A 23,839-nucleotide genomic window follows, 5' to 3' on the forward strand; every position below is an offset into this window, starting at 1 on the left:
CAAGCACTTTTATTTTCTCCAACAGGCCAGTCTCCCCATATCTTAATAATTTAATTGAAACGTTACTTACTACCAAAGACTAGGTCTATAGGACGTCTTTGGTTCTACATAGTGAAACCATAGACTTATCATTCAACAATTGCTTCACAAGGCTGCTGGGACTCTAAAGCAAGCAGAGGATTTAATGTTGTTCTGCCACCATGGAGATGTGATAAAGAAGATGCATGGAGGACTTCCTGCTGCAATTGTTCCTGTATTTGTAGCCAATCAGGTCCACAGAAAACCAAAGGTGGTAGAGTAAAACCCATCTACAATACATCATTTTAGTACTGATATGTTATGCTGACTGGAAATGTTTAAACTATCCCTTATTATTATGTTTTACCATGATTAAACTATATGTATTTATCAGTCATTTGTTAAAATGTAAAGCTTATTTTGACAAATTATAGCTTTTGACAAATATAGACTGCTCAAGTCTGTGAAATTATTGTCAGTGTTGCTGTGTTTTGTTTGAAACTACTTTGATCATGAAATGGAATGACTGACATCCGTGTTTGATCCTGAACCCATTCTTCCTCATCAGTGCTTTTCCTCTCGATCGGAATTCTCACATTATTGTGTAATTATTTGGCACATAGGACCCTGCTGTGGGTTTCTGGATTATGACAATTTACCTGTGTTTCATAGGTGCGGGTATAAGGAGCCGTTCTTCTCCCATGCCCATACTTGGAGCGAGCGGATGCGCGAGGTCACTCCCCAGAAACTACCTGCTGAAGCTCATTTCTCACTTAACCGACAACCCAGAAAGCACACGTTTGAAAAATAGACTTTTCTCATCTACACGTAAAGGGATTACTTGTTACTATTGGTGGAACGACTATCCAAAAATTATTCAAAACAAATGGGGGCATTTTGGTTCGTGGAGTTGGGCGTATTAATATTATTTCTCCAGGTAAGATATTTTTTTATTTCACTCTAAATTAACACGCGATGTAGGCAACGCCATTTACCTGGGAATACGTTGGCTAGTATAGTCCGAACCAGTAACGTTATCTGGTTCCGCCTACAGGTCTTATTTAAAAACGTATTTATGATACGTTTTCATGATTTGTCGGGTGTTTTTGTTTTAGCCAGCGTTGCGTTTGTCGGTTATTTGCTTAATTACCAGGTTAACGCACCAGGATATGTTATTATTCGGAGTTTTTATTATACATATGCCACATTTCGCAATCGGGTGAAGATCAATAGTAATGAGTGGTCATTATGATTAGTATAAATGCATTTCTATGGTAATCTGGTGAATATTTATTGTATGACCTTGTGCAGTTGATTTTATAAATAATACAATTGACTTATTTCCTTTTGTAAGGCTTTCAAACCAGGGTCGTCGGAGTCAACATGTCTACCAGGTTTCAATTCAGAAATATACATTTTCAAAGTGGAAAGAAATCACTTACAAAGTGGCCGGAGACTAGGAAAAGGTAAGAACTAACTAATGGTAGCTTCCTCGCTGTCAAAACATTTTTGCTCCGTCATACGCTAACGCCGTGTTCAAAACAACTGGGAAATGGGAAATATCTAACTTCAGTGCGTTCAAAGCTAGGGGGAAAAAAACGAGCTCCGACTGGGAAATATCTATTTGAAATGTCTTCCAACTCAAAATTCCTATTCGGGCCTCTTTCAAGAGCTCCAACCTGAGAATCACTGGCGTCATGATTTGACCTCGTATTTTTCCGAGTCCCAGTTGTTTTGAACGCTGCATAAGACCTAAGAATTTTACATGAATGTCATCACTAAATAATACATTTTTAGTTTTATTCACAGCAGAGAGTGTACTGATCTGAATATTTCAGTACACATTGACAAATGTGTATCCATTGTTAAATTTGTCGGAAGTGGTTCAATTGGAAGTATTTTGTGTTTAAATATTTGTTCAGTCTCCCCAGAGAGCCTTCGTGATTCCTAATCAAACTGTGCACAGCTGTTTATTGTACATACAAACCACTGAGCACACATTGTTTTTAGGTTCTTTCAGGTTTTGCTATGAAAGTGGGCCTTGTCTTTGGCTTCTCTATGAAATTCCACTGTGACTCACAAAATTAATTTAGAGCGATTTGGTGAGTGAACTTGCTGACAACAATTGATTTTCGATTTGGTGTGCCCAATATTGTCACCTGTTTAACGGCACAACATATCATGAAATACAAGGCTGGTTAGTTTTCACATTCAAGTGCTGCTTTGTTTCTATGTAAAGAATTGACTCGTCAGTAACTCCCTTTGATAGGCCTTTGTAACTGTTTGTTGAGGTGCGGCTGGCAAGACGACCCTGTACGTTACTTGGCAAATATGGCATGGAACTTTTTTCAGTCATAGTTTGTTTACAATAGCATTGTGGTGTTTTGTCTGTCCCGCATAATGGAGGGATTTTCACACCTTTACTTTGCTAAGAAAGCAAAGTCTCACTTACAATTGTGTGACCAATTTAGTATGCTAGATTTGTATTGTTGTGGCTTTTAATTATGCTTCAAACAAGTTGTGACTTAATTGAAGGCTGTTTTGTCATTGTAAGGAGGTTGACCAGACTGAGTGAGCTCATCGATGAGACATGCTAAATCTCGTAGTTTAACTGGCACAAGCTCTGATTTGATCAGTAGAGTAAAACTGGTTAGACTTCCTGGAACAACCATTAGGCCGGCCTAGATTCCTCTGAGTGACTTCTGACATTGATTGATTGTCATTCACATCAACTGACAGCATATTACAAATGAATAATGTATATCAATAGGAAATGAGAAATGATGCCTTAATCAATCCCTTTTGTATAGCAACCTATCGTTAAGCTCTTAATTGAAACATGCAACATTAGCAAGCCTATCATCTCATAGCAAAAAGGCTATATTAACATTTAACTCCTGTAATGAAGCAGCCAATGTAAATTGTCATTTTCAAAAAATGTCCATTGCAATTCGCAGGAAAACCTTGTTCTAAACAGTGCACCTGATGCGAGCGATTCCATATGGGATCAAGATGATCATCTGTTAAACTTAGAAAGGGGAAATCTGAAGATTTAACAACTAGGATGGGTTCACAAATATGACTAGGATTGTGCCTTTTGGATTCTCGACAAAGAAAGTTGATATGAAAACCAATAGAACAGGAGAGAAATGCTGGTTTCAATGGCGTATGAGGAAGTCTTTGTAAAATAATTGCCTCCACGTTTCTATGGTGGGACTTTGGCTAGGCTACTTTGAAACAAGGTAAGACATGGCTCATAATATGAAGAATGTTAAGATGGCGCCGAAGAGGATGGCTGACGTCTTATATGCTCCTGACCAAATGTGCTGTTTTGATTCTTTTTTTGTTGTTGCATTTAACTTCTTTTTAATTTTTTAAAACTTATTTTGAACATGATGTTGCTGCTACTGTCTCTTATGACCAAAAATAACTTCTGGAAATCAGAACAGGTATTACTCACCATGAACTGGAAGAAGCTTTTTCCTTTATTAACGAATCTGAGAAGGCTATACTGTTCGGGACCAGGCGCAGGTAGGTAGCCTAGTGGTTAGTGTTGGGCCAGTAACCGAAAGGTTGCTAGATCGAATCCCCAAGCTGACAAGGTAAATATCTGTCGGTCTGACCCTGAACAAGGCAGTTAACCCATGGTTCCTAGGCCGTCATTGTAAATAACAATTTGTTCTTAACTGACTTGCCTAGTTAAATATGTTTCAAAAATCCCTGTCATTTGCGTGAAGAAAAGAGGGCGCAGATCGGGCTGCGTTCTGAGAATCTGTAGGCGAGTGAGTAAACTGCCATCTGTTCTACTGGCTAACATGCAATTATTGGAAAATAAAATTGATGACCTATGATTATCCTACCATCGGGACATTAAGAACTGTAATACCTTATGTTTCACCGAGTCGTAGCTGAACGACGACACGGATAATATAGGGCTGGCGGGATTTTCCATGCACCGGCAGAACAGAGATGCTACGTCTGGTAAGACGAGGGTTGAGGGTGTGTCTTTTTGTCAATAATAATGTCTAATATTAAAGAAGTCTCGATGTATTGCTCGCCTGAGGTGGAGTACCTTATGATAAGTTGTAGACCACACCATCTACCAAGAGTTCTCATCTATGTTATTCGTAGCTGTCTACTTACCACCACAGACCGATGCTGGCACTAAGACCGCTCTCAACCAACTCTATAAGGCCATAAGCAAACAAGAAAATGCTCAGCTAGAAGCAGCGCTCCTAGTGGCCGGGGACTTTAATGCAGGTGAACTTAAATCAGTTATACCAATTTTTTGCCAGCATGTCACATGCAACCGGGGGGGGGGGAAAAATCCTAGACCACCTTTACTCCACACACAGAGATGGATACAAAGCTCTCCCCCACCTTCCATTTGGCAAATCTGACTATAGTTCTATCCTCCTGCTTACAAGCAGAAACTAAAGCAGGAAGTACCAGTGACTTGCTCAATACGGAAGTGGTCAGATGATGCGGATGCTACGCTACAGGACTGTTTTGCTAGCACAGACTGGAGTATGTTCCGGGATTCATCCAATGGCATTGAGTCTACTACCTCAGTCATTGGCTTCATCAATAAGTGCATCGACGTCGTCCCCACTGTGACCGTATGTACATATCCCAACCAGTAGCAATGGATTACAGGCAACATCCGCATCAAGCTAAAGGCTAGAGCTGCTGCTTTCAAGGAGCGGGACACTAATCCGGATGCTTATAAGAAATCCCGCTATGCCCTCAGACAAACCATCAAACAAGCAAAGCGTCAATACAGGATTAAGATTGAATCCTACTACACCGGCTCTGCCGCTCGTCGGATGTGGCATCGCTTGATAACTATTACGGACTACAAATGGAAACCCAGATGCGAGCTGCCCAGTGATTCGAGCCTACCTGACGAACTAAATGCCTTTGTGCTTGCTTCGAGGCAAACACTGAAGCATGCATGAGAGCACCAGCTGTTCTGGATGACTGTGATAACGCTTTCGGTAGCTGAAGTGAGCAAGACCTTTGCAGGTCAACGTTCACAAAGCCGCGGGGCCAGACGGATTACCAGGACTTGTACTCAAAGCATGCGCGAACCAAGTGTCTTCGCTGACATTATCAACCTCTCCCTGACCGAGTCTGTAACACCTACATGTTTCAAGCAGACCACCATAGTCCTTGTGCCCAAGGAAGCGAAGGTAACCTAAATGATTATCGCCCCGTCGCACTCAAGTCGGTAGCCATCAAGTGCTTTGAAAGGCTGGTCATGGCTCACATCAACAGCATCTTCCCGGTTATCCTAGACCCACTCCAATTCGCATACCACTCCAACAGATGATGCAATCGCACTCCACAGTGCCCTTTCCCACCTGGACAAAAGGAACACCTATGTGAGAATGCTGTTCATTGACCACAGCTCAGTGTTCAACACCATAGTGCCCATGAAGCTCATCACTAAGCTAAGGACCCTGGGACTAAACCCCTCCCTCTGCAACTGGATCCTGGACTTCCCGACGGGCTGCCCCAGGTGATAAGAGTAGGCAACAACACATCTGCCATGCTGATCCTCAACACGGGCCCCTCAGGGGTGTGTACTTAGTCCCCTCCTGTACTCCCTGTTCACTCAAGTCCTCACCTAGGCCAGCAGATTGTGCTTAATTTGCACATCTCCCCTCCGAGAATTCACGAACGGGCATTCGACTGTAAAGCTACTCCAGTACTTTTCTCAGTGTAGCCTATTTTTCTCTGGGGGAAAAAAATGCAAGATTGACTTCGAGCAAAACAGTAGGAAATGTAGCATTCAAAATATGATGGCCATGCATTGTTTTTGCCAAAAAGTTCACTAAGCTCATTTTACTTATATGGCTGCTAGCCAAATAGCGTTGCACTTTGTCATCTGAAAATGAAGCTATTCTCTGCCAAATGTGACACTAATGTGTTTTGTGTGAATGTAAACTATAGTTGCACATCCCTGATCACTCTATTGAAGCAAAAAACACGACTTCCAATATAAAACGCAGGTGACGTGGTTAAAATGCAGATTTCTGAACTCGAAATGGACCCCTGATGCGACTATAGGCTATTGAATATTTGAAAAAGTCGCAAAAAAAGCTTGCCTCAGGCTGCACATGCTGTTCTCGAGATCATATTTTCACCCTTCAGACTATTCTCAATTTAATCTTGTCTTTACTAATATGTCATTTGTTTTGATTTAGAATGGTTCATTATCAAATTGGCAAGGGAAAAAATACATGGTTTCCGTATGCACTTGAATAGCAACTGGAGGCCACTTTTTTGCAGTTTGTTTTTCATTCCAGCCAGGTAGTCTACTCCGGTTTAACATGCAGCTGGTGGCCACACCAGATACTGACTTAATTTAGATTTTGAACCCCCCCCCCCCCCCTCCTTTGTTCAGGGACATATTATTCAATTTCTGTTAGTCACATGTCTGTGGAACTTGTTCAGTTTGTCTCAGTTGTTGAATCTTATGTTCATACAAATATTTACACATGTTAAGTTCGCTGAAAATAAACGCAGTTGACAGTGAGTGGATGTTCCTTTTTTGCTGAGTTTATATGGGCTGCGTGATCAGGGGTCTCAATTCAGAATTATGCATTTTCACACTGTAAAAAAAAGAATGCTTATGCATTTATAAAACGCAGAAAAATACTTATCTAAAATTCTTATTGTAATTTGTGCTCGGCCTCGGACTAATTTTGTGCTTAATTTCCACTTCTCCACTCCAATGAGAATTCACAAACGGTTATTTGACCGTGTAGCTACTTTTCTCCAGTTCTTTCATTGTAGCCTACTTTATCTTAAATGCAAGATTAACTTCAAGCAAAACATAAAATGTAGCTGGCTACATTCTATGATAAATATCTTATATATGATGGCCATGCATCGTCCTTGCTTTTTAATTGTAAGCTCATTTCCTTATATGGCTGCTAGCCAAATAGCATTGCACTTCTGTTCTCATCTGATCAAAATGAAGCTATATTCTGTCGTGTGACACTGTTTTGTGTGGGAAAACTATAATTGCACGTCCCTGATCACTCTATTGTAGCAAAAAACACTGACTTTCAATAAACGCAGGTGACATGGTTTGAAATGCAGTTTTTTGTTTGATGGTCTGCGTTTTGAATATTCTGAAAGAAATCTGCACTCTAAATCGACCCCTGATGCGACTATAGGTTATTAATTATTTGATAAAGTTCTAAAAAGCTTTCCTCCGGCTGCACACACTGTTCTCTCAAGAGATCATATTTTCACCCATCAGACTATTCTCAATTTAATCTTGTCTTTTACAAAAATGTCAAATTTGTTTTGCTTTAGAATGGTTCATTATCAAATTGGCAGGAGAAAAAATAGATGTCATCTGTATGCACTTGAATAGTGACTGGAGGCCACTTTCCCGCAGTTCGTTTTTCACTCCTGCCAGGTAGTCTGCTCCGGCTTAATATTAGCAGCTGAGAAATACATATAGTAGCAGCTGGGATCGTCCTGTTTTTAGCGGCAACCAACTCTGCTTTCACGTGATTGCATATAGAAATGTCTGGGTTTATAAGAACACTAGTTTCACTCTGCAACAGTCACTGTTTGAGGAGCATGCAGCCTTTTGCTGTGTGACAGGTGATATTCCGCCCAAACTCTATGCCATTGGCTCTCCAACCCAGTTTCTGCAGCTACCCAGTGCTTAATTTGGGAAACAAGTGAAATCTGTTTGGGAACATCGACTGTAACATGTTTTCACAAAACGTGTATCATTAAACTGTTGACAGGGGAGGTGGTGAGATTCTGTAGCTAAAGGTAATGTCAGGCTATTGTTTATGAAAATGCCCTGTTACTAGGCTATTCATCACCTAAGCCTATACGTTCTCTCCTTGAGTCATGGATAGAAAGTTTGGAGTGTAGCATAATGGAACAGAACATCCAGTTTGCATAATAATACAGTCCACACTCAAAGGCAATTACTAGAATTTGTTTAATTTGAGTATAGCCTAGCTAGACTAATTGTGTACCAAAGACATTTTCAGTTCATATGGTCAGTGGGCTATACCTAGGGCTGTTGTGGTGGCCGTATTACTGCCACACCGGCAGTAATGAGGCATGCCCGCAGTCAAATACCACCTGACCATTGAGTCACGATAATCTCCATTTATCCCCCTCCTGTTCACCCATGACTGCGTAGCCAACCACATCAAGTTTGCAGATGACACAAGTGTTAGTTAGGCCTGATTTACCACCAACGAAAATGAGACAGCCAGTTGTAAAACAAATGTTTTTGTTACAGGTGGCCTGTTTTTTTGGGTTTTTTTTATGTTTTATTATTTTCTCCCCAATTTCGTGGTATCCAATTGGTAGTTACAGTCTTGTCTCATCGCTGCAACTCCCGTACGGACTCGGGAGAGGCAAAGGTCGAGAGCCATGCGTCCTCCGAAACACAACCCAACCTAGCCGCACTGCTTCTTGACAAAATGCACATCCAACCCGGAAGCCAGCCGCACCAATGTGTCGGAGGAAACACCTGGTCAGCGTCCACTGCGCCCGGCCCGTCACAGGAGTCACTAGTGCTCGATGAGACAAGGATATCCCTGCCGGGGCAAACCCTCCATAACCCGGACGATGCTGGGACAATTCTGCGTCGCCCCATGGACCTCCCGGTCGCGGCCGGCTGCGACAGAGCCTGGCCTCGAACCCAGAATCTCTGGTGGCACAGTGGTCTAAGGCACTGCATCGCAGTGCTAGCTGTGCCACCTGGGAGGCCCCTAATGTTCTTTGTTGCGCTGGACTTCAGCTTTACCACATACAGTGGGGGGAAAAGTATTTGATCCCCTGCTGATTTTGTACATTTGCCCACTGACAAAGAAAGGATCAGTCTAATTTTAATGGTAGGTTTATTTGAACAGTGAGAGACAGAATAGCAACAAAAATATCCAGAAAAACGCATGCCAGAAATGTTATAAATTGATTTGCATTTTAATGAGGGAAATAAGTATTTGACCCCCTCTCAATCAGAAAGATTTCTGGCTCCCAGGTGTCTTTAATTCAGGTAACGAGCTGAGATTAGGAGCACACTTTTAAAGGGAGTGCTCCTAACCGCAGCTTGTTACCTGTATAAAAGACACCTGTCCACAGAAGCAATCAATCAGATTCCAAGACCAAGGAGTTCTCCAAGGATGTCAGGGACAAGATTGTAGACCTACACAAAGCTGGAATGGGCTACAAGACCATCGCCAAGCAGCTTGGTGAGAAGGTGACAACAGTTGGTGCGATTATTCTCAAATGGAAGAAACACAAAAGAACTGTCAATATCCCTCGGCCTGGGGCTCCATGCAAGATCTCACCTCATGGAGTTGCAATGCTCATGAGAACGGTGAGGAATCAGCCCAGAACTACACGGGACGATCTTGTCAAATAGTCACCAAGAAAACAATTGGTAACACACTACGCCGTGAAGGACTGAAATCCTGCAGCGCCCGCAAGGTCCCCCTGCTCAAGAAAGCACATATACATGCCCATCTGAAGTTTGCCAATGAACATCTGAATGATTCAGAGGACAACTGGGTGAAAGTGTTGTGGTCAGATGAGACCAAAATGGAGCTCTTTGACATCAACTCAACTCGCCGTGTTTGGAGAAGGAGGAATGCTGCCTATGACCCCAAGAATACCATCTCCACCGTAAAACATGGAGGTGGAAACATTATGCTTTGGGGGTGTTTTTCTGCTAAGGGGACAGGACAACTTCACCGCATCAAAGGGACGATGTACCGTCAAATCTTGGGTAAGAACCTCCTTCCCTCAGCCAGGGCATTGAAAATGGGTCGTGGATGGGTATTCCAGCATGACAATGACCCAAAACACACGGCCAAGGCAACAAAGGAGTGGGTCCTGGAGTGGCCTAGCCAGTCTCCAGACCTTAATCCCATAGAGAATCTGTGGAGGGAGCTGAAAGTTCGAGTTGCCAAACGTCAGCCTTGAAACCTTAATGACTTGGAGAAGATCTGCAGAGGAATGGGACAAAATCCCTCCTGAGATGTGTGCAAACCTGGTGGCCAACTACAAGAAACGTCTGACCTCTGTGATTGCCAACAAGGGTTTTGCCACCAAGTACTAAGTCATGTTTTGCAGAGGGGTCAAATACTTATTTCCCTCATTAAAATGTAAATCATTTTATGACATTTTTGACATGTGTTTTTCTAGATTTTTGTTTTTGTTATTCTGTATCTCACTGTTCAAATAAACTTATTAAAATTATAGACTGAATTTCTTTAAGCGGGCAAACGTACAAAATCAGCAGGGGATCAAATACTTTCCCCCCCACTGTACATCTTTCTTTAATTTGTTCAAATCTGACGACCGCCATCTTGCCTAAAGAGTGGTAGTTGCTGTACCTCTACCTACCTGATTCTCTAGTACCTAACTATCAATAGAATGAGCAGAAGTGGCTACTGTGGCATACATCCAGTTCAGTTTTACTTCTGAAAACCACACTTCCATATCTTTCTCAACCACACATTTCTTGCTTTGTGTGTCATTGCACATTTTCTGCATAACATTTAGCCAGTTCATTAGGCTGGAAAGAGGTGTATTGATTTGGGGTTTCTAAATAATACTCAATCAACTTCTTTTGTGAAATATTAGGGGCATAATGAGACATTCAGACCTCTTTGTAGAGCTAGGCCTATGCCTCAGGATGTTTATAGTAGTCATGTGAAACCAGATGTTGCTGCCTGCCTGTCCTTGAGTCTCAACCCAGGGCTGGGCAAGTCAACTCTGCTCTCTGTCCACACAGGATGATTCTGGTAGACTACTTGTATACCATGACAGCTTAATTAATCTCTACCTGGTACATTGTATATTGTTCTAAGTTGCACAGTACTAGTTATACATGTCATGTTAATAGTTACATGAGGATATGGGTCAATTTACTCCTTTGCAAGTCAGACGTGTGTTTTTTACATTGTGTAAATAATAAGCCCTGCATTATGTCTTTGCAGCAGATCAGGACTGCGATCATGAGGCGACTAGGCCTAGGTTTTTTTAGAAGGCCATTTTGCTGCTTTGTTACTATGACCAGTATTCCATTTATACATTTACTGAGAGTGTGGTGGAGCTTTATCAGTTCATCAAGAACCCACTGATGTTAGAAATTGAGATTGTGACGGTGCTTTCAATGTTTACTTTTTAAGCCCACATGCATATTACTTTTAAAATCTCCTCCGACCACCTTTCACCTTGCAGTGGTTTTTGATGACTGCACCAGCCGCACCAGCTTTCTCTTTCACTCCGAGGATTCACACTTCAAAGTAGATGGCGACGGGACGCTGAAACTGGAGAGGGGGCTGACTCTGCATAATGGACATAAGGAGGTCTATGTCTCTACCCAGTCCAAGGGCAAGAAGATCACGGTTCCAGTCAGAGTGCTGCATGAGGCCAGACATGGCCACCACCACAATCACCATGAGATGACCACCCAGCCCAAGGTATACGACTGGTTAAATTAATGAGACTATGGTGTCCTCTAGTGGATAGATGGGAAACTGCATCTCTGGAAGTGTTTTCAATGACATGTATAGCTGGAAATATTCTGTAATTGAAACAGATTTTTTTTTCTGGTCAATTTGAAGTTTGATTGCAGTTTTTGTAAAATACTCTATGTATTTTGGTGCTTGTCAAACCATGGACTTGATATTTCATGGTTTGTTTCAATTCCACAGCCAGGAGCAAGTCTGTCTCTACCTGTTCTGAACTTCCCCAAGTCTTCAGGAGGTCTGAAAAGAAGGAAGAGGGACTGGGTCATTCCTCCCATCAACTTCCCAGAGAATGACCGAGGCCCCTTCCCCAAGATTATGGTGCAGGTAAGTGTCTTGTAGGTTAAGGATCGTTTTTCCGTTACTCTAATATCAGTGTTGGATATTTCGTCATTGACGTGAGTTCTATTATCCTTGTAAACCAGATCAGGTCCAACAATGATAAAGAGGTGAAGATCCAGTACAGCATCACTGGCACTGGGGCAGACCTACCTCCTGTGGGAATCTTCACTGTGGACAAAAACTCTGGGAATCTCTATGTGACCGAGCCCTTGGACAGGGAGAAAAAAGACAAATACATTGTACGGTTTGTGTATCCTAATTTTCTTCCCTTGACTTAATTGAAAACTGATTTATATGTAGTTTTAAACTGTTTGTCGTTACCTTTCTCTATAGCTCCTAGCCCATGCTGTTGCAGTGGGTGCAGGTATAGCTGAGGATCCCATGGAGATCATTGTGAAAGTCATCGATATGAATGACAACAAACCTGTATTTACCCAAGATCCATTTATGGGAACAGTTCCTGAAGCATCAAAACCAGGTATGTTCACACACACTCAGTATTTACGATGCTTAACAATGTTTCTTTTAAGGAAAATTATGCTAGGACGATTCAGAATTTACATTTTTATTCTCACTCTGTTTAGGTGACGAGGTCATGCAGGTAACGGCCACTGATGCTGATGAGGAGGGCTCTGCCAATTCTGATGTCAGATACACCATTCTCAGTCAGGAGCCTCCACTACCAAGCCCCAACATGTTTGTCATCAACCCTGTGACTGGAGGGATTCGGGTTAATGCACCTGGGTTGGACAGAGAGGTTGGTCTCTTTTCAAATCAATAGTCTTGTCAATAATTTATTCATTGTGTACATTCTACTTGCGTTACATTTGTGACCCTGACTTAATTTGCTACTTAATTTGTTTCAGAAAATTCCCAAATATACTTTGGCAATCCAAGCTGCCGATATGGAGGGAAATGGCCTTACCAGCTTTGGCAAAGCCATCATTACACTAACGGACAGCAATGACAACGCGCCACAGTTTGTGACGCCTTCGGTAAGCACATTTCTGAAGACAATTTAAAATTGAAGACTTACAACTGTTTTAACACGCAATGGAATTGCCCTTTCTTTGTTGCTTTATAATCATGCTTCTCTCCTTTGCAGTACACCGTGTCAGTCCCAGAGAATAAAGTGGATGCCTTGGTGGTGAAAATGCCAGTGACTGATGGAGATGAGCCTCACTCCTCTGCCTGGGCCACCACCTACAAGATAGTTGACGGGGACCCTCAAGGCCTTTTCAACGTGAGCACAGGCCCTAGCAAGCTGGAGGGCATCATTACAACAGCCAAGGTATGTTGAAATCCTCTCCTATAGATGCATTTGAGCTGCTACACTGGAGGCGTAGCAAAAGCAGCCTGTTAATATAGCTTTTTAGCTGCTACTCTGGAATGATTTCCTGGAAGAAGCAATTTGCACTCCCCTTCGTATTTATTTGGACAGTGACGCTAAAACGTTTTAATTTGACTCTATATTCTAGCATTTTTTAAAAATTAGAGATCCAATGTTTCATATGAGCCAACAGTACACATCACCTTTTTTTATTTGACGTCGCGCCCAGATGCTCACGACTTTTGGCGGCAGTAATAAAGCCATCGCCATCTGCACCCGTTCGATATGGCCTAGATTCAACTTTTTATTACTTCTAAATAAACTTTTTGGGGTTCTCATACACTTACAATGTTTTGGTTCTTCCTTGAACAGTCACTAAGATTATATTTGGTTGTGAACTTTGCAAAATAACAATTTTGGATGCAGCAGTTGTTAGATAGAATACTAACGCTCTATGATATGCTGTAGCAAAAGCTAGCCAAAGAGCCATTTTACTGGTTGTGTTAAATATATAATGCAGTTGATTTGCAATGACACAAACATTATATTAAACAGGGCATTCATATGAGTCTTAAAATCCTTTTTAAATTTTTTTTATCTATAAGTAGTTTGAAATGCACTCATAAGGAGCATGTAAATATAGGCTTTTTTTTGTTGCTGGTGTTCTATAAGGCCACCAACTTTCTTTGCATATTACCCTCGTGTAGCAAACACAGAAAGGGGTCTATAGAAATGCATGGCAAATAATGTATTGTCTCTTTTATTGTAAATAAGAATGTAATGTTTCTAAACCCTTCTACATTTGTTTGTATGCTACCATTTTTTATTATGGATAATCATGAATGACTTGAATCACGATGAGAGTTCGAGGGATGAATTGCATTACCCCCCCCCCCCCCCCCCAAAAAAAAATGTTTATTGGGAATGGTGAGAGTTTAGCATGTTTTGGGGGTATGAACTTTTTGCCTCACTTTCTCACTAATCATTATTCACAATTCATTCAGGATTATCTGTAATCATGGTAGCATCCACATAATGTAAAGTTGTTCAGAAACATTTTTATTTACAATAGTGATTCTTATTTACCATTCATTTCTATTGGGCACAACAAACTGAAAATGCATCCAAGTTTGTAGTTGCAAGCCTGACTTGGTCATGGCGTGCGAGGAATATGGAACCAAATACTCAACTTTGACTACTTTTTAATACTCTGAATTTGTAGAAATACCTATGACTTAGGGGGGGACAAGATGCATAAAGTGCTTTTATTTATAAATGGTCAAATGGATATTTATGAAAATACCCTCAATAAAAAGTTATGTTTTGTACCGTTGCTTCATATGAAACATCTGACAAAAAATCCTGGAGTAAGGAGCCAAATAAAATGTTTTGGCTACGCTGTCCATATAAATGTGTAGGGGAGAGTATGCTTGTAGATATAAACACCATTATCCTGATTCTATAATGTCTGAAGGATTCCTATGTTGATGGGCTTTTCTATTCTTTCAACACAGCCGCTTGACTTTGAGAAGAACAACAAGTACACTCTGCTGGTCACTGTGCAGAATGAAGTCCCATTCACAATCAGCATGCCCACCTCCACTGCTACTGTTGTAGTGAATGTGGAGGATGTGAATGAAGCTCCAGTCTTCACCCCAGTGGAGAAGATTATCAGGAAACCTGAGGACCTCCCTGTTGACAGTGACCTGGTTCTGTACACAGCCACAGACCCAGACACCGCAAGGAATCAGAAAGTCACGTAAGATTAGAACTTCATTTACAATTATGTTTTGTACAATTTAAAGAGGGACATTTTTTTTCAAGTGATGACTGTACAGGTTGTAAGCAATGCTCTTTTTTTATTTAATTCATTTTGTTACATTTACTACACAGATACAAGATACGCAATGATAATGCTGGATGGCTCAGTATCAACAAAGACACTGGGCTGATCAAAGTCAAGAGCCTCATGGACAGAGAATCCACTTTTGTCCAAGACAACAAATACTCTGTTATTGTTCTGGGCATCGACAACGGTATTTAAATTTTCCCTTTTTCTAATGTTAATATTTAAAATTTAGTAAATGACCACACCCTGAACTTGACCCTTTGAGTGACAGTGCTCTAATTTGGATTTGCAGATGAAATCCCGGCAACTGGCACTGGCACCCTTATCATAGAGCTGGAGGATGTGAATGATAATGCTCCAACCATTGACGAGAGTGTGATCAGGGTCTGCAACAAGGAGTCCTCCCCACAGTTGTTGTCAGTCACTGATAAAGATGGTGCGGGCTTCACTGCTCCATACACCGTACAGCTTCAGGGGTCGTCCCATTCTAACTGGACTGCCAGAATGAACGACACAAGTATGCATTGATTTTTCCCAGAACTACAGTACTATTTCCCCCTTTTTTTAAAACAATTGCGTTGTTCAATGTTACCCATTTTCCATTTCAGAGACTGGCATTATCCTGACTCTGAAGACTATGTTGGACAGTGGAGATTACACGGTTGTCCTGAGAGTGTCTGACAACCAGGGCCTGCACCATGACAGCACCATCCAGGCCTCCGTCTGTGACTGCAAAGGAGCGGATGTCCAGTGCTCCGATAAAGCTGTAGCAGGCTTCGGCATCTCTAGCATTCTGGGAATTCTAGGAGCAGTCTTACTACTCCTATGTAAGTTGTTAATTTGTTTAACCCGGCACTAAAGTGTTTAGTAAATGCTGTCCTCGACGCGTACATATGTAATTGTTAATACACAGTGAAGTGCTAGTGTTAAGGCCCTGTGTTTGTTGTGCTCCAGTGTTGTCTCTTCTGCTGCTCATGTTCCTGAGGAAGAGAGGTGGCGAGAAGAAGGAGCCTCTGCTGCAGGAGGACGATGTCAGGGACAACATCTACTACTATGACGAGGAGGGAGGTGGCGAGGATGACCAGGTGAGGGGAGAGCTCACCAGACTAGCTCAGAACAAGCCTACTAGGCCAGGGTTCCCCAACTGTCTCAAATTGTTTTTCGACAGACCAAACAGAACATACTGTCAGCTTGATATGTCCCTGGATAAGCTCTCACAATATTAGTATTTACTAAATGCAGTCATATAGGCCACTAAGTTACTTAATTAAAGTTGCATTTCCCCTCTGACACAATCTTGTGGATGTCGGGTTTGATGGATTAATCTGATTTTGATGTGCAGGCAGTCCTCGATTAACTTTGTGAAAGCCGGTTCCTGTCCTGAGTATATTGCGTTCATAGAGGAAAATGAGGACTTTCCGGTGTAAGTCGATCCAAACATTGTTAGCGCAAAAAAATGCATGTTTCTTTATTGTGCTGTATTCCTCTGAGCATGCCAGCCAAAACGCACACAGGGACTCGGCACTCCTGAGCGCATCCCTTATTTGGCTCGATGTCTGGAATTCAATCAGCTCAGTTTGTTTTGTGGCCTCATCCAGCAAGGGTATCGTTTTTTTTTAGCAAGGGGGGAGAATTCTCCACCTGGGCGGACTGACAGGATTACGTACAAACGCAATGATATCCTTTGGCATGCTGTAGTCTTCAAATCTGGTGGATAAGTGTTGTCTCAGCTGCTTGGTGAAATCTTCCATCACCTCTGACAATGCTGCGGCCTGGTCCCTCTGCCTGTCGTGTCTTCAGTGTGCTGAGGTGCAGTAGCCTTCCAGATGACAAGTCCAAATCGAACAACTCCAGCTTCCTAGTAAAGAACTCAAATTTCTCCATGACTGTTTCCCACTTCCCACAGATATAACCTGTTTTAAGTTACAGAATATGTCCGCAAAAAGCTGTGCAGCTTGCAGTTAACAATTAAAAATGTTTGCGTCTGGCCTCTATGGGGCGGAAGGGCACTGAAAGTTATGCTTAGATTCATAATTACGTCTGAGATTTAATTATTTGCATACAGCGTTATTTTCACTGCAAATAAGACACACTGGCTTGGCATTGGGAAAAGATGAACGCATCTCTCTGTACATTCTTATCAACTTCGATTTTCATTAGCCACCTTGATACCTTGAGATCGACCTTTTATCTTGCTATCAAGCAAATTGTTCTGAACAAATGTTAATGTTAAAAAAAGTAGTGTAGGCTACGTAGACTTTTTTTTTCTTCCACCAATCAACGCACAGAAATTGACAAATAATTGAATAGACTGATTTTTGAGCTTAATCAGATCAAAATTATTTTATTGTCACAGTTTATGTAATAATCATGTGTTAAACATGTTACATTTGTTGTGTAGGTCAATTAATTATGCTAATATTATATATTTACTATGTTCTAGCCTGCCGACTGTTGGCTCAGAAAAAATTTGGCCCGAGACCAAACATGGTTGACGAACCCTGGACTAGGCTTTCCCAAGGGTCCATTTTTTTTGTGATTGTGATGTACATGTTATTGCAAACCATTGCATCTGTCACTCAATGTTTTTGTTTCTGGTCTTGTAATATAATGTGTCTGTACATCTTTCCACCTTCAGGATTTCGACTTGAGCGTTCTGCACAGAGGTCTGGATAACCGTCCTGATGTTTTCCGTAATGACATCGCTCCAACCATGGCCCGGCCAGAGTATCGTCCACGACCCGCCAACCCAGCCGACATTGGCAACTTCATTGATGATGTGAGTAAAGTCTTGAACTGATTTCTACTATGAGTAGAATGCACAGTTAAGGTCATATCTAGGTCTTCTGGAGACGATTTGTCATGGAAATAACTAGATTTGACATGGATAATGTCAGTTTGCATGTTTAGAATTTGTGCTGTATATTCACCAAGGTGGTAAAATGTAATCTTTCTGTTGACCAGAACCTGAAGGCAGCTGACAACGACCCCACTGCTCCTCCCTACGACTCCCTCCTGGTGTTTGACTATGAAGGAGGTGGCTCTGAGGCTGGCTCCCTCAGTTCCCTCAACTCCTCCAGCTCAGGAGACGACCAGGACTACGACCTCCTTCAAGAGTGGGGCCCGCGCTTCAAGAAGCTGTCTGACATGTACGGAGGAGGAGAGGATTGAGAAGTCAGTCAGCCACTAAACCTTTTTGCTTGGAAACTGTCCGGTTCTCCACACTTTGGTCTGTAAACTGAAGACCTTTTCTTTATTTCCCCTTTTTATGCGTTTCGGGCACATTTACAGTTTGGCAATTTGATTTGTGCAGACATGGGACCATTTTAGAAAAAATGTGTTCAATGCTCGTCTTCAGCATGGGGAGGGTGGCATACTCTTGGCTCTGCACTAGCAGGATGTTGACATGGATTTTACACAATTCAGCAGTTCTTTCTAATGGACTCTTAACAACCCCAGATTGTACTTGAATTTAATATGCTTCTTTTGGCGTCGTATCGAAGTTCTTTTTTTTTTATATGACTATCCTTTGGCATGAAATTGAAGTTACTGAAAGCCAAATCAGCCTTACGATGTTTTTGTTAACTGAGATTAATTATCAAGCTCAATAAATGCTTTTAAAAATGTTTGATAAACAACTAAGTTTGGGTTGTTTTATTCCTTTTCATTTTAATCATATTAATCACTAATTATATTTTTTTTTCCTGAAGAAGCTCACAGTTCTGCTTTTTATTTTATTACAGTTCTGCTTTTTTAAATTAAAGATATCCTTTTGGTACAATGATGGATGTGAATATTTGTATTAAATACATTGTAATTTGTCTTATTTTGAGCTCAATTATTCAAATTCACAGCTGAGACACTAGATGGCGACAATTGAATAAAACAGGTCTTGGTCAATGAATGATGGCATTTCCTTGTCCCGCAGAACAGATTGTACAAATTATATTTAAGTAATAAGGCTGGAGGGGGTGTGGTGTATATGGCCAACATAACTCGGCTAAGGGCTGTACTTATGCACGATGCAACACGGAGTGCCTGGACAGAGCCCTTAGCCGTGGCTTATTGGCCATATACCACAAAACCCTGAGGTGCCTTACTGCTATTATAAACTGGTTACCAATGTAATTGGAGCAATAAAAATGTGTCTTGTCATAGCTGTGTCATATCAGTCCGTATACCACTGGTATACGTATACCACTGGGTTGCCTAGTGGTTAGAGAGTTGGACTAATAACCGAACGGTTGCAAGATCAAACCCCGAGCTGACATGGTACAAATCTGTTGTTCTGCCCCTGAACAAGGCAGTTAACCCACTGTTCCTAGGCCGTCATTGAAAATAAGAATTTCTTAACTGACTTGCCTAGTTAAATAAATAAAGGAATCAGCAGGGCTCAAACCATTTATAGGCTACCTTAGACATTTACTCATGCATGTGATTTAAGGCGCAATGTGCAATTTTAAACTATTTGTTTTGTCTTAGCCTTAAGGAGTTGGTGGTTAGGGTCATTGTATTTGTATTCTTTTCCACAGTGATCTGTTCAAGCAAGTGAATACTTTTACACATCAAAAATAAAAAACAGTTAAGGTTGGTTGCTTTAAGTTGTCTACCCCACTGACCTCCCCTCCTTGAACGCAAGTTTGGCTGCCTCAATAGGATGCACTTCATGGAATGGAAAATGACTGGTCCAGGAATACTCTTGGTTTCCAAACCTTTCAAATGAGACATGGAAAGAAACTGAGAATAATAGACAAGGAGCCTCTCACGTAACACTTCAAGTTTGTCTTTTTATAAAACTAAGCATAGGATACCAAAAAAGTGCTTTCATTCAAATTAACACCGTCATTTGGCCTAATCATAGGTCTGGACTTTGAGCACGTGTTTTGACGGTGTAGGAAGTTTTTGTAGGCTAGTTCAACCAAAAAGCACATTCATTTGACATTTTTTGCTATACCATGAGAAAGTTTGTAGAATAAAGAAAAACGAGTATAGAAAAATAAATACCGGTTAGGCAATATTTTTTGACAAATTCTAAAGCCAGCCAGGCAGGGCAAATTCAGATCGCGTGTCTACGGGCTTGCAGACTACTGTGTTGCGATGCACCTGTTTTGTTGGGGTATGCTGATCGACGCAGAGGTGCCGCCCCCATGCACTTGTCCTTTCATTCTAATTGGTCCGACAGGGTGTGTATGCTAATTCTCAGCGACCGCTGCACCTGACTCTCTCCACTCCACTGAAGAATGCAAGGCAAAAGACAGCCTCCAAGTAACAGCTATTTATTCAACAGGTCATCCTACTCAACGAGCACTCACTTGTTACATTATTGCGGCTCTGCAGACTCATCAATAACAGAGCTATATGATAAAGATGCCAAGGTCTTTTCTGGTGAAGAAACATCTCACTAATAAGAAGCCAAACTATGGAATTCTGGATTCAAAAGCAGACGGTACAGTTAACTTTTAAAATCTACTTAAATTATACGTTTCTATCGTTGTGTTATATATTCTCATCTAGTTCTATAAAAAATAAAATACCAATGTGAATACCTTTGCTATTTTGTCTGTTGGCTATATCTTGCATTATTTCATAAAAAAAATATGAATTTATCGTTATTTATTTTATTCCATTCATAGCCCATTTTAAAAAGGAATTGTATTTTTGCTTTGAGTAATTGAACACACTAGGCCTATAACTCAAACAATATGATTTCAGCATAGTCTAAAATTATTTTCGTTATAGGAAAGTAAATAATGATGGGTTAAACTGATACCTTGGAATAGAATACATCAAATGCGGTTTTGGAGTTTAGCAGGTGCAAAATCTGTCACACAAAAGAAGAGTTTATTATTAGTCCCTCCTTCTGGGATCTGAAGGGTCCTATTAAGCGCGTTCAAGAGGCTAATGTAGTGCCCTTCGAGGCTCCTTTTACCCCCGAAATGTGCCTTAGGTCTGTGTTTTTGTTCCAATTCACCCCTTAAAGCGAGCTAGCCTCCCACCCTCCTGTATTGAACTGTCAAGATTACCATTATAGAAGTGGAAAAGAAAATGTATGTGACTGAAATCAGATGAGTTTTTTGTAAGGAAAATTGAATAGTGGCAGTTGGCTATGCTATGGGAATGCATTGGAACTTTGGAAGTTATGCAAATCGATATGCACAATACAGTCCCTCAGTACTTTAAGACTGCTCCTAATATTGTAAATTAATGTCAAATGTTTAACTATACGTTTTAACGTATTACTAAATTATACCTAATTGTTCTCATAGAGCATGATTAAAACATTTGCGCTTACTTGTAAAACAGTTTTAACATAAAATGGTGTTTGTGTCATTACAGCTCTCCACACCAGCCTGGTCCAGCTTGAGGTACCCTGTTACATCCCTAGCACTCCTCAGCCCCTGGAGGGTTGGCTGCCAGGGCCAAGTCTCATCCCCACACCAGCCTCCATGCTCTCTCCCAAGGTAGACAGGCTGCCTTCAAGGGACACCAGCTTGTCCCTGCATAGCTCAACACAGGAAATCACCTACCCCCTGTCAGTGTCTCACAACAATTCGCTAAGAGACTCACAGTCTGGACTTAAGTCCCTGGGAACCATGGAACCCCAGACCTTCCTGCTCTCAGAGGACTTCAGACACCTGGAGGAGAGGGGCAGCATGCCTAATCCCCTCCTGGGCCTTGTCCACTCTGGTGTTAGTCAGGAGCGCTTTGAATGCTTTGACTGCCACAAAGCCTACTTCACCTTCTCTGGGCTGGCCAAGCACAGGCAGTTGCACTGTGAGTGGCAGTGTCACAAGTACTTCTGTTGCAAGTACTGTGACAAGGAGTACGTGAGTCTGGGAGCTCTGAAGATGCATATCCGAACACACACACTGCCCTGCGTCTGCAAGCTCTGTGGGAAGGCCTTCTCCAGGCCTTGGCTGCTCCAGGGACACATTCGCACACATACAGGTACGGACAGAGTAATGTACAGCCGGCAACACTTTTTACCTTTATTCACCTGCTTCATGAATTGAGCTAGACTTCACACCGTCCCATATTCAGTTACCCACTAGGGCTCTGAGTTGATCAATTCCTTTTTTCAGGTGAGAAGCCCTTCTCCTGCCCACACTGCAGCAGGGCGTTTGCTGACCGCTCCAACCTCCGAGCACACCTACAGACACACTCTGACATCAAGAAATACCAGTGCAAGAGTTGCTCCAAAACCTTCTCCAGGATATCTCTGCTCTCCAAGCATGAAGAGGCTGGCTGCTCCCCACTGTCCTGATGCCATTTACTGCCAGTGCTGCCCACTCTGTGCCTGTTGCCTACTTGCCTAGACTATGTCTGGTTCTACTAAAATCAGACTTCCCTCACAAAGCACTGGAAATAGACTGCTATTAGTGACACGGAGCTCTGACTACTGTGTGTTTTTGTTCTCCGACATATCAAGCTCATGAAATAAGCACAATGGACCGTGTCCAAAGACTTTCTTATGTCATATATTTAACATATGAAGTAGTTGTTTGACATCAAGAAAAAAATGACAAAAGTTGTTATCGCATGCTGCCAAAAATACTTGAAATGTAAAAGCCTTGAAGTATTTGATTGTGTTACCTGTGCCTTTTGAGGAAATGTATAGCTGGAGTATACCATTTTGTATGAACTTTGTTTAAAAACAATAAATATCATTCTTTTTTTTTTTACAATTGCCTTGTATTATGCCTAAATATGAAAACATGCATAATCATGTGAGACATGAACCACTGAGATGAAAACACAAGCCCTAGTCTAAGTAAAAAAATATTGAAGAAACCCACTTTTCTAAAATCAAAACAAATGCTGAGTGTCTGCTGAAGAGTACACAAGTAGAGTACTAGGACTACATGTTATCACTTTGCTATCAGTGACTCGGCACGTTCCAACTTTACGACTATTTCATGGCATTGTGAGATCACTGGCGAACTATAAAAATCATCATGGGCGCACAGGAAACTGGAGAATAAAGCAGATAGTGTGGGTGACATTCTGGCAGTGTTCTTGTGACACCCCTATCCCCAGGCAGGATCTCTCAGGGGTCTCTGAGACGGGAGCATTTAAATCCCTCAGCTAATTAAAGTATTTTTGGAGGGCAGCTGGTGAAGGAGGATATTTTAAGAGTCTAAATAAAACTGTGATGTTTCCCATTTGTAAAGGTGCATGGAAAATTCGAATTATATATATCTGTTCATTGGCAGGTGGAGGGAGGCCAGCTGCATGCCGCGGTGGCTCCATGCCAGGCCTTGCGGGGGGGGCTGGGTCGACTCCAGTTGCTCAGCACAGGTGGAGCAGCTGAGTGGAGAGAGCTCCCCAAACACATGGCCTCTCACTGCCAGTCAGGAGAAACACTGCTTTTCTCCAGCAGAATCCCAAACATGTCAAGCATGTCCCAAGGCACTCCAAACACGCGCAGGTTGTGGAGCAACTTGGCTGTCTGTTAGATGATTGGTAGAGTAGAAGGAGAAATGGGGATTGGATGCTGTGCTGGCACTGGCCGGCAATTAAATGTTTGTCAACTGTTTACTTGTACACTGTTTCACATATATACGGCCATGGCAGCAATAGCCAGCTATGTACAGTACCTGCAACTGGAGAGGGTCAACCCCTTTTGACCAATAAAAATGAAGTTATTTTCTTGTTATAACCACCACTCATTTAATAATAATAAAAATAAAAAAATCCCTAAAGGGTGAATAAATAAAAATATCAATGTGCTAAATGTTAAAATATACATTGATTGCACATATGAATTGCTCT

The 23,839-nt window shown here is 41.7% G+C and overlaps 2 protein-coding genes across 2 annotated transcripts; both read left to right on the forward strand.

The window, feature by feature from the left end:
* Nucleotides 1-690: 690 nt before the first annotated feature.
* LOC106587268 (B-cadherin) lies at nucleotides 691-18,971 on the forward strand. Its single transcript, XM_014175509.2, has 16 exons — nucleotides 691-955; nucleotides 1,373-1,484; nucleotides 11,257-11,498; nucleotides 11,733-11,873; nucleotides 11,972-12,127; nucleotides 12,222-12,366; nucleotides 12,473-12,645; nucleotides 12,755-12,883; nucleotides 12,994-13,179; nucleotides 14,733-14,977; nucleotides 15,112-15,254; nucleotides 15,360-15,584; nucleotides 15,676-15,894; nucleotides 16,022-16,152; nucleotides 17,706-17,846; nucleotides 18,032-18,971. Exons 1-16 carry the CDS (start codon nucleotides 905-907, stop codon nucleotides 18,236-18,238), a joined length of 2,646 nt encoding a protein of 881 aa, XP_014030984.1. The 5' UTR covers nucleotides 691-904; the 3' UTR covers nucleotides 18,239-18,971.
* A 306-nt stretch (nucleotides 18,972-19,277) lies between these two features.
* Nucleotides 19,278-22,749, forward strand: LOC106587174 (zinc finger protein SNAI2). The gene is made up of 3 exons (XM_014175254.2): nucleotides 19,278-20,513; nucleotides 21,404-22,015; nucleotides 22,150-22,749. The coding sequence occupies exons 1-3, from the start codon at nucleotides 20,426-20,428 to the stop codon at nucleotides 22,329-22,331; spliced, it is 882 nt and encodes a 293-aa protein (XP_014030729.1). The 5' UTR covers nucleotides 19,278-20,425; the 3' UTR covers nucleotides 22,332-22,749.
* Nucleotides 22,750-23,839: the final 1,090 nt, after the last annotated feature.

Source organism: Salmo salar, chromosome ssa26, assembly GCF_905237065.1.
Source record: "Salmo salar chromosome ssa26, Ssal_v3.1, whole genome shotgun sequence".
Lineage (NCBI taxonomy): Eukaryota > Metazoa > Chordata > Actinopteri > Salmoniformes > Salmonidae > Salmo > Salmo salar.

What these genes read in the sequence shown, in the direction of transcription:
- LOC106587268 (XM_014175509.2), top strand. Translation starts at nt 905, where the DNA reads ATGGGGGCATTTTGGTTCGTGGAGTTGGGCGTATTAATATTATTTCTC. An exon ending in TGGCCGGAGACTAGGAAAAG is followed by an intron (nt 1,485 to 11,256) that starts GTAAGAACTAAC and finishes TTCACCTTGCAG; the next exon opens with TGGTTTTTGATGACTGCACC. An exon ending in CACAGTTTGTGACGCCTTCG is followed by an intron (nt 12,884 to 12,993) that starts GTAAGCACATTT and finishes TCTCCTTTGCAG; the next exon opens with TACACCGTGTCAGTCCCAGA.
- LOC106587174 (XM_014175254.2), top strand. Translation starts at nt 20,426, where the DNA reads ATGATAAAGATGCCAAGGTCTTTTCTGGTGAAGAAACATCTCACTAAT. An exon ending in TCTGGATTCAAAAGCAGACG is followed by an intron (nt 20,514 to 21,403) that starts GTACAGTTAACT and finishes GTGTCATTACAG; the next exon opens with CTCTCCACACCAGCCTGGTC. An exon ending in ACACATTCGCACACATACAG is followed by an intron (nt 22,016 to 22,149) that starts GTACGGACAGAG and finishes TCCTTTTTTCAG; the next exon opens with GTGAGAAGCCCTTCTCCTGC.